Genomic DNA, 14,859 nt, shown 5'->3' with positions numbered 1-14,859 from the left:
CAGCTCTTGTATAAAAATAAATAAATCTTTAAAAAAAAAACCTTGAAAGAAACCCCCATATGATGTTAAGACATTTGAATGTCACTTTTTTGTGTAACTGAAACAACAAAAGTGAGAACTAGATGTATTTTAAATGTTAACTTCTCATTGAAGTAAAATATACATGAGATAAAACTGACTACCTCACTTATTCTCAAGTATATAATTCAGTAGCACTAAGAGCATTTAGAGTGTTGTGTAACCGTCACCATTATTCATTTCTAGAAAATGTTCATTGCCTTGAACAGAACCTTAAACTTCCCACTCCTTTCACCCTCCAGCCCCTGCTAATCTCAATTCTGCTTTCTGCCTCTATGAATTTGACTACTCCTACCTCATATAAGTGGAATCATGCAATATTTGTCATTTTATGTGTGGCTTATTTCACTTAGCATGTTTTCAAGATTCATGCATGTTGCAGCACTTTTTAGAATTTCATTTATTTTTAAGGCTGACTAATATTCCATATATCACACTAACATCCATTTATTGATCATTGTTGATGGACATTTGGGTTATTTCTACAATTTTGTTATTGTAAATAATACTGCTGTGAACATTGGTATACAAGTATTTGTTTGAGTCCCTGCTTTCAGTTCTTCTGGATATATACCCAAAAGTAGACTTGCTGGAAATATGGTATTTCTGTTTAACTTTTTAAGGAACTGTCTACCTACTGTTTTCCATAGTGACTAAATCATTTTACATTTCCACCAGCAGTGTACAAAGGTTTCAGTTTCTCCGCATCATCACTAGCACTTGTTATTTTGCATTTTTAAAAACAGCAGCCCTAATGGGTATGAATATATACTTTAGCTTTTGGTTTGAATTTGTAAATCAATTATACATAAATTTAATTCAATAAAAGTTTTTGAGCCCTTCCTGTATACAGAGCACTGTTATACCCTGAAGGAATAGCAAGGATGAGTAAAACATATTTTTGATTCTTTAGGTGATTTACAGTTTATTTTTCTCCTTCAAATGTCTTTGGGAACAAGTAACTCAGCTTAAATTTTCATTGGATAGTTAGAAAAATTAATCCAAAGGCCTTATGTCAAATTTATTTAAAAAATTAGTAGTGAAGATAAAGCTGTTTATTAAATTAACTTTCCAAAGAATACAGTTCAGTGCTAATCATATTGTTCTTTGGAAAATTCAAAGTGAAGATTTTTTTTTCAACCTAAAATCATTTTATAATTTACTGTGGTCTGATAGAACTATTTTGTATTCTTTCTTCTTTGCCTCTTCAAAATTAGCTCAGTTATTTTCTCACTAAACTGAACAATCTAGAAAAGTTTATATTTAACTGTCCTTGATTTTAGTTTTTCACTTGTTTTTGGAATTTTTCACTTTGAAATTGGGCAAAATAACAAAGGGTTATTAAAATGTTATGTTAAGCAAATCTCTAAAATTTATTTCTTTTAATAGGTTAGACTTGTTTAAAGAATCCTGATACATTCCTATAATGGCCACTGCTCAACTCTGTCACTCTGTCAGAATTCACAAGACATCTAAGGTATATTAAGAATTAAGAGAAAATCAATGACTATTTAGTGAGTTAGTTTAAAATCATGACTTGAAGCTTTGGTGCTTTATTTATTTATTTTTTTGAACAGCAGTTTTCTCAGTTAATTGGCACTTAACATTCTGGCAGAATATGTCTACATTTTAACTGCCTAATGGACTGTGAATGTTTAGAAAATTAGATTTCTAAAAGTAACTTTGTAACATGCATGTTTTATATTTATATATTTAGATTTTTTTCTGGAGTATAAGAAATCAGAGACAAGCAGATGTCTAAAAAGAATGGTTCTTTGTTAAACATTCACTTCCTGAAAAAATTAGGAAACTTCTAATGCACACCATGATGCAATTATAAGAATTGAAGGAGAGAACACTGAGATGAATTTGGATGCTGGGACTGAGTTAATACACAAAGTAGTGTGTGCATTACATACATGTGAAAGAGTTAAACAGTACAACTTAGAAGAATTAAGAGATTAAGGAATATATACTTTGTTCTCTAATCAATAGAAAGTTGGTGGGTTTGATCAGGAAAGTGGATAAAATAATGGTTTTAGGACTATTGAACTATAGCAGAAATAGGAAAGACTGAGGTGAAAGAGAACTAGGGCAGAGAGAAAGCAAGTCATTATTCAGCATACTCACCAAGCAGACTTCTGATCTCATTTTGTTTCCTAAGTGTGCTTCCTTCCTGAGGGGAAAATGCTGAGTTGGATATATAAATTGCAATCAGCTTGGCAATTATTTTGCTCACTGCAAATTAAGAAGTTGACCTTTTGATATAAACAGATCTTTATAGTTTGGACTACATGAGCTAGATCTCCCAGAAAATTTTAAGTGACTATATGATTATGCTATTTAATACTTAAGACAACAATAATAATAACTATAAAAGTAAGATTTATTTGGCACTTAGCATGCGCAGGGCTGTGTGCCAAGGGCTTTATATTGTTTCAGTTAACCCACACAATAAGCAGGAAACTAAAGCACAGACACATAAAATAGCTTGCCTAATGTCATGTAACTCGACAGCTAAGCTGTCAAGTATCACTTTTATCATTAGCACATTATCTTATTAAAATAATTTACAATGGGGAGGGAGCACAGTGGACTATGGGTGTTTTGGTGGTTTACTAAGACCTGAACAGGGAGATCCTATACCTCTAAAACAAACAACATTGTAAACCAAGTTACCTCCATAAAAAAAGGTTATGTGTTTTCCATTATTTTGTCATAGTATCTTCATTTTAGTCATCCATAAAAACATAAAAAAAAGCGTCGACCAAAAAAAAAAAAAATCAGTAACAACTTTTAAAATAAAAACTCTTAAAACCAGCTGAACTAGGCAAAAAATTCCTGTACTATGAAGTAGCAGAAATCTAGAGGTCTATTCTAACTATTGATCTGCATTACTATATGTGCCCTTATAGGTTATAAATTTAAAGTGTCTTTATACTTTCAGGCTATTTAATTTTATAAATGGTTGTTACATCATACATGCAAAAGTATTAATTTTATTGTATACCCTTAAACAACTGTATGTAATGTGGTTTGACAAAAAGGATCAACTGATAATTCATTACCACTAAATAGTGTACCAAAGATGCAAGCTTGCATAGCAAAATCATAGGTAGAATGTCTAAAAGAGCTCTATAGATATGAAAAACTTATTGAGAATTCTTTCTTATATAAAGTCATATTTGTTTTAACTAATAGGATTATTAAAGCTTGAACATTTGGAATTATGTAGTGTAGTAACAAGACCCCGAATTTGAATAAGTAAGGTAACCAGATACTTAACAATTCTGATTTCTGACAGTGTAAATTAGTTTCTACTGCTTTTGTACTTTATATAAATTATATAAATGAGTACAGGAGTGCTCATTTGTATCTGGTTTCTTTTGCTCAGCATTATGTGTTAAGTATAGTTATAGATCATTAATTCTTATTATTCTGTAGCATTCCATTGTGGATATATACCAATTAATTTATCCATCTTCCTGTTGATGAATAATTGGGTATTTTCCACTTTGGGACCTCTTATGAATAATGGTATTTGGAATGGTCAATGATTTTGAGGAGTTCTTTACCCATTCTATATGAATCATTTGTCAGACATGTATTGATTATATCTTCTTCCACTCTTGAGTTTCCTCGTTGCTCTTAATGGTGTATTAGTGAACAGAAGTTCTTAATTGTAATAGTCTAATTCATCAATATTTGGAAAATACTTTTAGGTGATAATGTATTCACATAATACTAGCTAGAGTTAATAAGACAGTTTGTGCTTGGATTAAAGAAGATACAAAACAGTCTCATAGACTAATTATGACAAATAATCAAATTATATATTTGTGTTAACACATGCACACAGTGAGCATTGAATGATATGACAAACATATTGAAATGATAACTCAAGATACTCAACATAAACTATCCATCAGGAATTATTCTTTTTTTTTAAAGATTTATTTATTTATATATACAAGAATTGGGGTACAGGCTTGGGGGGGAGTGAGAGGATTCACCAGAGACAGAGTGGGGAACAGAACAGGCAGATCAACTGAAATACACTGCTGAGGGGAGCAGCGGGTGAGTCAGGAGAGGTCTGCTTTGCCATGGGGTAGCTCCCTGGCCGGGGATTGAACTCATGCTGCAGTGGCTGTGGATAGCGTCATAGGTTGCGTCTTAACTCCTTGCGCCACCAGGGAGGCCCCATCAGGAAATACTCTTTATGCAAGAATACTGTTAGTTGGTAGACTCTTCTAACATACTCCTACATCTTCATACATGTTTGTCACTCTCTTATGACATTTCTAATATGGCATTTAATTTAAGGCAGATTATCCAATAATTTAAGAACAACTGTATAAATTGTTTAGTTTGTCATATATTTATATACACATGCACAATATATGAACTTTAGAAACAAACCATTGATAATAGTGATACTTTTTGTAGAATATCTGGCAACTCAAAGAGCCTTAGTATTTGGAAAAATTCTAGATTAAACACAAAGATGTGAAAATATATGGTAGTAGAATAATAGAGGAAGAGCAGTAGTAGCACCACAAAGCTAGAGAGAAAGGTGCATAGGAGAGGATATGGGAGTAGAGTCAGAGAGGGGAGAAGATGAGGAAGGAAAACTAAGCAAGGATAAAATTTTAACAGTTTTCAAATGTCACACAGAGGTATTTGAATTCTATCTATATGAATACCGGGAGTGTCATGATAAGATTTATATTCTTTGAAGTTAATCATGATAATATGGTAATATGAAGGAAAGATTGAAGGCAGAAAGACTGAATGGCAGGGAGATCAGGGCCTTCTGCAGTAATAAAGGGGGTGAAGTAAGTATGTTTTGAGTCAAGGCAGTGGCAATGAGAAGGGAATGGGGAAAATGGATTTTAGATCTCTTTTAGAGAGAATAAATAGGACTTAGTGATTGGATACGGGGTATAAAGGAGGGAGAGAAGCCAAATATGTGCTACTTCTAGTCTGGATGATTGGAATGGATGTTGATTCATTTGCAGGAAACTTGGGATCAGATTTCAAAGTGATAGCTATGAACTGAGTTTGACAAGTCTACAGAGTGGCCTAAGTGCAGATGCTCAGAGGATAGAAATATAGAACTGGGGTTCAGAACATAAAAAAGGACTTGAAGTATAGGCTGTAACTGAAGCTGTGAGGCTAGATGAAATTACCTAAGAAGAGAGTTAGAGGGAAAAAAAGGACTGAAGACAGAATTCTAGGTAGGACCAACATTTAAAAGGAAAAAAAAAAAACTGGAAAAAATAAGAGATTGAGCAAGATACAGAAGGATAAGTGAAGAGTCATAAGAAAATTGTGTTAATGGCAGCTGAGAGAAGAGGGAGAGAGGGGCAGAAGTATCACACACTGCATGAAAGTTAGAGAGTACAGGAACCTAGAAGTCAATGATAGGGAGCTTTGGACATTTTGAGAATAGTATAGAATTGAGGAAGTGAAGGAAAGATTGTATTGGGTTCTGAGACATGTGAAAAGGGTCTCGAATCCATGGATCATTGTGAAATAAATAGTCTTGAATTACTTGAGTAATTGTCTTTGCTCTTCTACTCTGCCTTACCTGTGCAATCAATTATTTGAACAACAAATAGGGTTTAATTAGAAGCAAAACATCAGAAGAGAGAACAGATTGGAGAGTGCATTCATGGTGAGAACAATGTGTATGTCCCTGAATCTAAGGCTAATGATCTCCTAAATAACCTCTGGGGAATCTTCTCTTCAGTTCTACCAGAGATGGAAACTATCATTTCTTGTTGGAGAATCAAGGCATATTGGGCCCTGTAGTTTGCTGATTAATGCATGTGTTGTTACTCTTTCTAGCCTCCCAACCTCATTTAAATAGAGTTCTAAATATTAATGTTTACACTTGTGGAGATCTAATTTAATGCAATATTCAAAACCCTGTTTCCTTTTTTATTATGTTGAAGCACAAAATAAATCACCCCATACTCCTCTGGTTCTTGAACAGGATGAGTAATCAAAATAGCATCTGATGGATAAACAAAGAAAAAACAATGCATTCATATGGAGAATTCCCAGGGTTGTAAAGTCTAAAGAAAACTGGAGCAAATCAGGTGTATTTATCCTGCATTTTAGGACCTGGGGCATAAGGACAGAGAGGAAGAATCCACATTACAGACAAGAAGGGAGTGATCTTATCCTTACTCTCAGACTAAGGATGAGATTCTTAGAGAGAACATGTTTATTGATAAACCTAGAACTGGGTGAGACTCAAACTGTCAGTCTTCTAGGTCTTAAAAGAGACGATTGATTGCTTCTTCACCTAGAAAAGGGCAGAAGCTTATGACATATAGATCTCTTCTTCCATTAGCGGGCTAAGGATTTAGGCAAGAACGGAAACCTGTTTTAGTCTTCAGGACTTTCATTGCTCTCAATCCAAAACAATCTGCATTCTTTAATCTCCTGCAACTCACAAAGCCTTGATTGCCCTCTAGTTCTGTTCTCATCCCAAGATCTACTCTGAGGCTATTGAGGAAAGTCTGTCTGATGCTTTTGAGGGGACTGATCCCATAATTAGCTATAAAGGTATCAGATTTGAAGTTTTGAAAATCTTTCCATTGTATTTATGGTAATGGCTTGATAGGGTGAAAACATTAAGGAATACTAATCATTTTCATCTTTTTTCCACAGGAAACAATTTTCCCATCCCAAATCACTAATGAGCATGAGTCACTGATAATGGTGAAGAAACTTTTTGCTACTTGTATTTCATGTATAACATATCTAAGGGGTCTGTTTCCAGAGAGCTCTTATGGAGAACGCCATTTGGATGGTAAAGTATAATTAAATGGTTAATTTGACTGGTGTAGGCCTTTTCTTTTTTTTGGCAGGAGTAAGCCTTTTATTTCTCACAGGCTGCTAATTCCAAATTATGAGTCTGTTCATCAAGATCAATTTGCTAATTTACTTTTCATTTTAATTTCACTATGTTTAGTGGTTATACTTATAGGTTTTATGTTAGTACCTGGCTAGATACCAAATAACAGACTAAGAAAAAAAGAAATCTATATGAAGTCCAGTAATTCTAAACCATACCCATTAAAAACAGCAGCCAGATCAAAATCTGTTTGGATGCTGTGGAACTGAATATTTTGTGCCTCAATTAAATTTGTTTTTTTGAGCTGTACTTTGGCACTGAGGAAGTTTAATGGAGCCAGGTTAAAAAAAAAAACAAAGAAAAACCTCATCTTCCTCTTAGTGCATATAAATATACTGGGAAAATGTATACTCACACCAAATCCATTTGTTGATTAACACAGATATTGAGACCATTATCATTCTAATCAGCTTAGTTTTTTTCTCAACTGCCAGGTCTTCTACTTTCCTTCCCTTTGTTTCTTATGTTCTTAAACTTACAATCTCATGACCTTATAGTATAAGCTGCTTCTGACACCTTTTCCTTCTCTTATATTAAAAAAAAATCTACCCAGGACTCCTTGTTAGTGTGCTATCAAGTCACCCCAAACTGTTGTGGGATCTAGCCATCTGTGCACACAAAGGCAAAAGAAGCAAATTCTTAATGTGAAAGATTGTTAATAGAATTGGCATGGAGAGAAGGAGAAGGATAGGGTAGGATGGTGTGGGATGGGGGGAGAGGAAGAGTAAGGAGAAGGAAAAGGAGAAGGAAGAATTTCAAATAACAACAAACTCCAAAAATTACCCATCCCTTTGTAGGTTAATGCCCCGCCAAACAGGCCTGGCCTGAAGTCAGGCCACTGAGGCCCAAAAGCTTGCCACAAGTCTAAAGTACCTTAGGTACCTTAGGGCAATGAACCACAAGAAAGGGCTTATGTAGGTCCCAGAGTGCTGGGACAGAAGGAAAGAGAGAAAATGTGAAATACCCACATAATCCATAGTAAGGTCAAGATAAAGGCTGCCATTGTCTCTGCCAAGAAACAAGAACCAGCTTCTTCATGTGTACTCTCATCCATGTATCTTTTCCAAAGTCCTTCTTTCAAGTATTTCTACATATCTTTCCTCCATGTATCTCCTTCCAGCAGAACCAGGGAGGTAGAAAAGCAAGAGTGCCTGAGCCCATGTGTTCAGTTACAAGCTAAGCATAACTGATAACTTCACCCCTAGTTCCCAGCAATCCCCCATTCAGAAAATCAAATTCAGAGCACGCTGGGAATTGTAGTCCTCAGCACCTAAAATCTCTTTAGCCTGGAGATGTAGTTCATAAAAATGTCCGGGTAGAGTTCATTCAGGACATTATTCACAGGTTCAGAGTTTGCTTCTTACTCCAACATCTTCAATTTTCCAAATTCTTCTTATTTTTGTTTGAAAGGTTGAAATGTGATAACAATTAAAATTATCTTATTGGTTTGTCACTAAAATGAGAATTGTTATTTGGAAAATAAATATATAAAGCTACAAGTTTTCTTTTAAGATATTTTATTTCAAAATCTTACTATATAACAATTTCTCACATCTATATGTCATTATACACTTCGGCCTCATTCCTATTTAATTTTCTCAAGTAACATTTGATTCAATACGTGAGTATAAAATACATGAGTACTATAAACAGAAAAGCATATTTGCAATCTTGACAACCTAGTTTGTATTATGTCCCTTTTTGGTCTTTATGATTTAAATCTGTAATAGTGAATACATTCATGTATAGTATATATCTGCAATTTTTCTTTTTGTTTGAAACATAGAATTAGAAAAAGACATGTTTTGGGTAATTAAGCACTCATTTTGTGCCAATCACTTTCCTAGGCATGGGGATAATATCATTTCATAAAATTTCATGTGTGTATAACATTTTTAATAAAAGTTATTTGTCTTTCTCTCATGTTTATGCTTAAAAGTTCCAACCATCAGAAAAATGTTCAATTTTCCTGTGTCACTCTCTTTTTTGGTAATCTCTAAGTTATACCAGTATGGAATAATTTTCATATCTCTCAATAGAGTTAAAAATGATGTCTCTTTTTAGGATAGGAAAACAATAGTTGAAAAGGTGAAGAGATTTATGTATCATCGTACCTGTATTAGTGATTGATTTTGGACTGAAGTAAATCAAAATTCTCAGGATTTTCCTATTCTTTTCTAAATATAGTAAAGTAGTTAAATTTCAGGTGAAAATTAGTATTTGACACTAATCCATGAAGAATATTTTCATCTTTTCTTTTAAGGGGAGAATTATCAGAATAATAACTTAAGGTTGAGGTGTATGTTTTAAATTTTTCATAGAGATTATCTCAGTGCATCTCATAATTACTTAGAATTCGGTAAAAGCAAAGAGTGACATGAATAGATTTTGCAACCAACTCAGTTGTGTTATTGTAGGAGGGGGCGACTGTAAACTTTAATCAAAGTTAGAATTAAATCAATTAGCAACATAGGGTTTATTTTTAAAATAGAGATCAAAATGTTTCTGTAAGCTATAACACTCAGTAAGTTGTATAAATAAAATACTTTAAAAATACCCTTATTTAGTCCAGACAGTTTGGTACAGCTTATGAAAATAAACTGTGTTTCTATTTTCATAGATCTCAGTTTAAAAATCCTCCGAGAAGACAAAAAATGTCCTGGGTCACTGCATATTATCAAATGGTAAGAACTGAAGTTCCACAAAAGTTGAACAACATTATTTTTATCATGACTGAAATTACCCATTAGACTTTATTAGGCAGTACTATGTTCTTAAAGCCAGTCTTTTCTTTTTTTATAATTTCCTAGAAATGTGTAACATTTATTCAGTATTATTTTAAGATAGTGACTTTGTTTTGTTTTTGGTGAAAATGAACTTGTATAAAGAAAGAAAAACATCAACTAGAATGTGATTATTTATCTTGTGCTTGCATGCCAGTGTCCTAAATATTATGGAAGCCAAAAAGAAAAATAAGATGTATTTTCCTATCTCAAATTGTTTACGTATTATTTATAAAGTTCTATCAAGATGTTGCTGGGAGTTTAAAAAAATAATTAAGTGGGAAAAGTAAAATGATTGTTAATTTTCAAATAAAAAAATGTAAATCAGTTCTGTACTTGGATTTTTTTCCCCCCTTAACATCTGGTCCAATTGACATCAAACATTTATTTCTTGACAGGATTCAAGGTTGTTTTGACGCTTTGGAAAAGAGATATGTAAGAATGTTTTAAAATTTACAGCAGGATCAAAGGCTAATCTTTTATTCCTTAAAAAAAGTTTATATTTTATTTTGTTGTGTTTTAATAGCGTACTAGTACCTTCATTTGCATTTATGAACGAGTTTTATTTTGTCTCTGTTTTCCTGTTGATGTCTCAGTTACATCAATTAGAAATGAAACCCTCATTTTTCTCTATTGCATACTCACTCATATCTTTATGACCCGACCACAGTATTTCCTCTGAAGTCACTGGAAGAGATCCACAGGATGTGGGACAGGGGCAATAATCTGGCATTTAGCACATTGAATATATTCAAAATAGTAGCTATTCAAGTTTCAGATATGAAAGGAAAAGATGGACTTGGCTAGTTAGTTTTTATTCTTTTTTTTTTTTTTAAGATTTGTTTTTATTTATTTATACAAGCACTGGGTACAGTCAGAAGCTCGGGAGGGTGAGAGAATTCACCAGAGCCAGAGTGGGGAGCAGAGCAGGCAGAAGGACCGAAATACATTGCTGAGGGGAGCAGCGGGCAGCAGGAGAGGTCTGCGCGCCATGCGGGACCCTCCTCCAGTGGCCGGGGAGCAGCCCGGGATCGAACTGGCGCTGCAGAGGCTGTGGGCAGCTTCGCAACCCAGCGTTCAACCGCTGCGCCACTGGGGTGGCCCGTTAGTTTTTATTCTATCTTAGTTGTTTGTTCACTGTGTTTGATGGACATATAACACCCTTTTCCCTCAATATAGTTTTGTAGCTTGAATTTTGTTAAAAATTTTAAATTCATCTGATCTTTCATGTTGTCCAAGACAACTGGGAAAATACTCTTAGTCCTGGTTGAAAAAACAAATGTGTGTAAATGAACTTTCTACTACTCCTTTTCCCATCTGTGTCTTCTTTTTACTTTTTCTCAATCCCTATTCCTTAAAGAAATTTTGAGGTGAATAAGCCTTGCGCTGGTTTATGTTGTGCACTTGTACATTCCTTTTTTCATTGAACAATTATTCTTATGATTTTTCAACACTGGTTGGGGGACTGAGGGATACAAATATAAAATAGATATAGAATTATGCACACAAAGATCTAATAAACCATGGAAGAAGAAAAATGATATTCACATGCAGTGCTGATGATCAGCTGTTTCCCAATAGCCCACCTATACCTGTTGTTAAAATTTTGAAATACTGTGTATGGGACAGTAAATAACTGCCTCTCTGAGACCTCAAGTGACCCCCATTAGACCTCACTCTCACTCCACCAGTATCTCTTTTGGGATCTCCCCAGACCACTCTACAATATAGCAACTAAAGAGTTAACACCTGGCCAAGGGGAGCTTTTAGGAACCCATCTTTTTAAACTGATGTCTTTTTAAATTGGTCAGCACCTCCCCCATATTGGAAATTGAAATATTGATTTTTTCATTTTTCATATTTTTATATAAAAAAAGACATTTTGGCTATCAACTCTATCATTGGTGTGCTGAACACTGTTCATTCTCTTTCATCCATTCATTTAGCAACACTTCATTAGTGTCTATTGTTGAGGGACAGTACAATATCGTTAAGAGCTTGAATTCTGAAATCAGTCCGCAGTGAATCCCAGTGTTGCCTTTTAAAATCTCTGTGACATCGGGCAAGTAAGCTACCTCTTGGCACCTTATTTTTTTTCACACATAAAATGGTAACAATAATATAACCTCGCCCTTAGGATTGTTTGAGAATTAAATTTGAGTTAGATTTTACATGTCTAGATTTTAGAGATCTAAACCAGAAGTTTGTAAGCATTAGCTTGCATCAGGATCAGCCGGTGGACTTGTTAAAACACATTCTAAGCTCTTCCCCCAAATTTCTGATGTGAGAATTTACATTTCAGACAAATTCCAGGTGATGCTGAGACTGCTGGTCTAGGGATCATACTCTGAGAACTGTTGATCTAAAAATGTTAAGAGCAATGCCTTGGACATGATAAGAACTGCGCGTTAATCCTTCCTCCCTCCCTTCCAGCCTTCTTCCTTTCCTTTCTTGCTTATTTAATCTGTGCCACACATGGTGCCTTGGTACTGGAGGAGATGAAAATAAGAGAAATGTGATTCCTTCACTCAAGAGATCACAATCTAAAAGAGTCTTTTCTTAAATAATTACAATATTACATATACTAAAATAACAGTGTAATGTAGAAAGAGTATATACCTAGTTGGATGGATTTATTTTACTTCTATTTAATTTACTACACGTAAGGATGAATCAATCAACGTTACTGTTTTGGGAGATTAAAAAAAAAACACCTTAGACGAGTGACTTAAGTAAGTAGTATTTATGATGTTTTTCAGTTGTTATTACTTTTCCCAGGGTGCCCTCATTACTAGTAGAAATAATTAGTGCTTTAAAAATAATTAGTGCTTTAAAAAAGTCAAGATCTAGAGATCTTAAAACATCTCTTGTGTTGAAGATGATTATTGTATTTCTAATTGTGAAATTTTAGGTTATTTTTACAGATTTTTTGGGGGGGGCCTGTATTATATTATGCTTGAATTTTTTAAAATAAACATTAATTTGTATTTTAAGAAAGTCGTTATAAAAATATGATGTTGTTGTAGTGCAGGCAGACAGTGGGGCAGAGAGAGCAAAGGAGAGTCCTGGAGCCCTCAGTAGCTTTTTCAGACTTTTAATGATCTTTCTACACTATTTGTAGTGAGGCATCCAGGTTCAGGGCAGGCAGGTGGGTGGTGATGGGGGTAGGAGGCTGGCAGGCCTCCCAGACCTTGGCAAATCTTTACTCTCTCTGGTGTTGTGTCATGGTCTCTTCCTCTCATAGCCGTTCTCCCCCACACCATCCTGTCACTGTTCCGTCCTTATATTCTCAGCTTCCAGGCTCAGGTGTGCCCATCTATTCATACCTACGCCATACTCCAGATGTCCATTATCAGATATGTGGACCCTGAGCCCATGTTCCCAAGCGCTCCCTGCATTCAAGACTGCAGGTGATAGCCACAGAGGCCAATGGCGCAAAAAACCTGAGCAATCTTCATTTACCCTTCAGTTCCATATAACCTTCTGACTTCTCATTCCCATTCTCAATCCCTTACCATTCCTACCCACTGTCCACAATATATTCTTTCAAAAACTTAAGTCTGATCATGTCTTGTGCCTAAATTCTTTCATGGCTTTCAAAGTAAACTTCAGAGTCCTTCACATAATCTGCAAAGCCTTTTATGATCTGTCTTTTCAAGGCATCTCTCTCACCATTGCTTACCATGTTCAAGCCACATAAGGATTATGGAATATGCCAAATGGGTTTACCATTGTATATATTATTTCTTTTATCTGGAACGTTTTCTTCCTTATACCCTTTGCCCTGTCAACTCCAATTTCTCCTTCAGATCTTAGCATAAATATTTACTTTTTTGAGGAGGCCTTCCCTGACACCTCTCCATCCCTGCTCCCTACACCATCCTAGATTTTCCCTCTAATTAGTGTTCTCAAGTACCTTATGCTGCTGCTTCATAGCAATTAACCCAACATTAACCCAGTTGTAACAATGTGCTGATCTGTATGATTTCTTTAATGTTTTCTCCCTTGTTGAACTGCATTTTCCCTGAAATCAGGAGCCATGGCTATTTTTGAATCAGAGAATAAATGAATGAACTTTTAATTGAATAATTAATATGAATTAGTTTCAGTGTGTAGTTTTAAAATTAATTGTCTGCAGTAACCAAAACATCCACACAGTGTCACTAAAGTTTTAGCCCTTTGGGTGAAATTGATGAATAATTTGTTATAAATTATGGTCCTAAAATTTATATTCTAGTTTCAAAAAATTTGTCATGTATATTTATCATATATAAAAATATATAATTATGTTTCTATATATCTATTACTTTTTCAAGCACAGAGAATTTGTAGTAATGTGTATATAGGGAGAATAAGCATTTTATAGATTTATATCAGACTTAAAATTTTTTACTGTAGCAGTGCAAACTGCCTGCCTGTGTCTATGCAGGCATCTCTTTTAACATGCCTGTCCCTTTTAAAAGCAGCAGCAACTTTCTTCCCATCTATATCTATGCCAGTGCCTCTTTTTCCTTTCTCTTTTTCCTAATATATCTGTCCTTTCAAAATGAAAAAAAAAAATTTTTACTGTAGTAAATTAGTTTCAAGATACAACTTTTGAAAATATGTGACATATTGAATTTTTAATAATGATGATTATTTTGCCTCCCAAACTAGAATATAACTTCTAGGGAGTAAGTATAGTTTTTTGTTTTTTTTTTTTTCTTTCGTATCCCTCTCCTCCCCAGAAGAAGAAATAAGCACAACCTAAATAAATAAATAATTAGTATCCCTTTTTCTGATCTTCTGTATAATTTTTTCTACCCAAGTATTTGGAACCTCTTTGCAGTCATATTTTAATTAACCTTTATTAAAAATAACAATCATATTGGTGCAATTATATAATAACAATAGTTTTCTTTTGTCTTGAAGCTACACATGGCAGTACTTACAGTAAGTACATGTTTAAAGATCAAGCTTCCATCTCTACTTCATTGTCTTTTAGCAATGAAGTATTAAACAATACTTTCCTCATCCCTCTCTGAATTTATCTATAGTAAGACACTTTGGAATTAAAATAGAATCTGTTAG

General features: G+C 34.2%; 1 protein-coding gene across 3 annotated transcripts in view; it reads left to right on the top strand.

Annotated features, from left to right (window-relative positions):
* Positions 1-1,477: 1,477 nt before the first annotated feature.
* Positions 1,478-14,859, top strand: part of HORMAD2 (HORMA domain containing 2) — a gene marked incomplete at both ends in the record, with an annotated part of 58,494 nt that continues 45,112 nt past the window's right edge. The window contains 5 exons of one of the 3 annotated variants that reach the window (XM_084253549.1): positions 1,478-1,555; positions 6,760-6,901; positions 9,627-9,690; positions 10,188-10,224; positions 14,701-14,721. In XM_084253549.1, the coding sequence (XP_084109675.1) occupies positions 1,505-1,555; positions 6,760-6,901; positions 9,627-9,690; positions 10,188-10,224; positions 14,701-14,721 (315 nt within the window). Of the gene's footprint in view, positions 1,556-6,759; positions 6,902-9,626; positions 9,691-10,187; positions 10,225-14,700; positions 14,722-14,859 lie in introns of those variants that run through there. The other 2 variants (XM_084253547.1, XM_084253548.1) reach the window with 2 other exon arrangements.

This window comes from Talpa europaea (assembly GCF_964194135.1).
Source record: "Talpa europaea genome assembly, chromosome: 14".
In the NCBI taxonomy this organism is placed as follows: domain Eukaryota; kingdom Metazoa; phylum Chordata; class Mammalia; order Eulipotyphla; family Talpidae; genus Talpa; species Talpa europaea.
The sequence above is the reverse complement of the archived record's forward strand: the minus strand, read 5'-3'. Positions and strand labels throughout refer to the sequence as shown.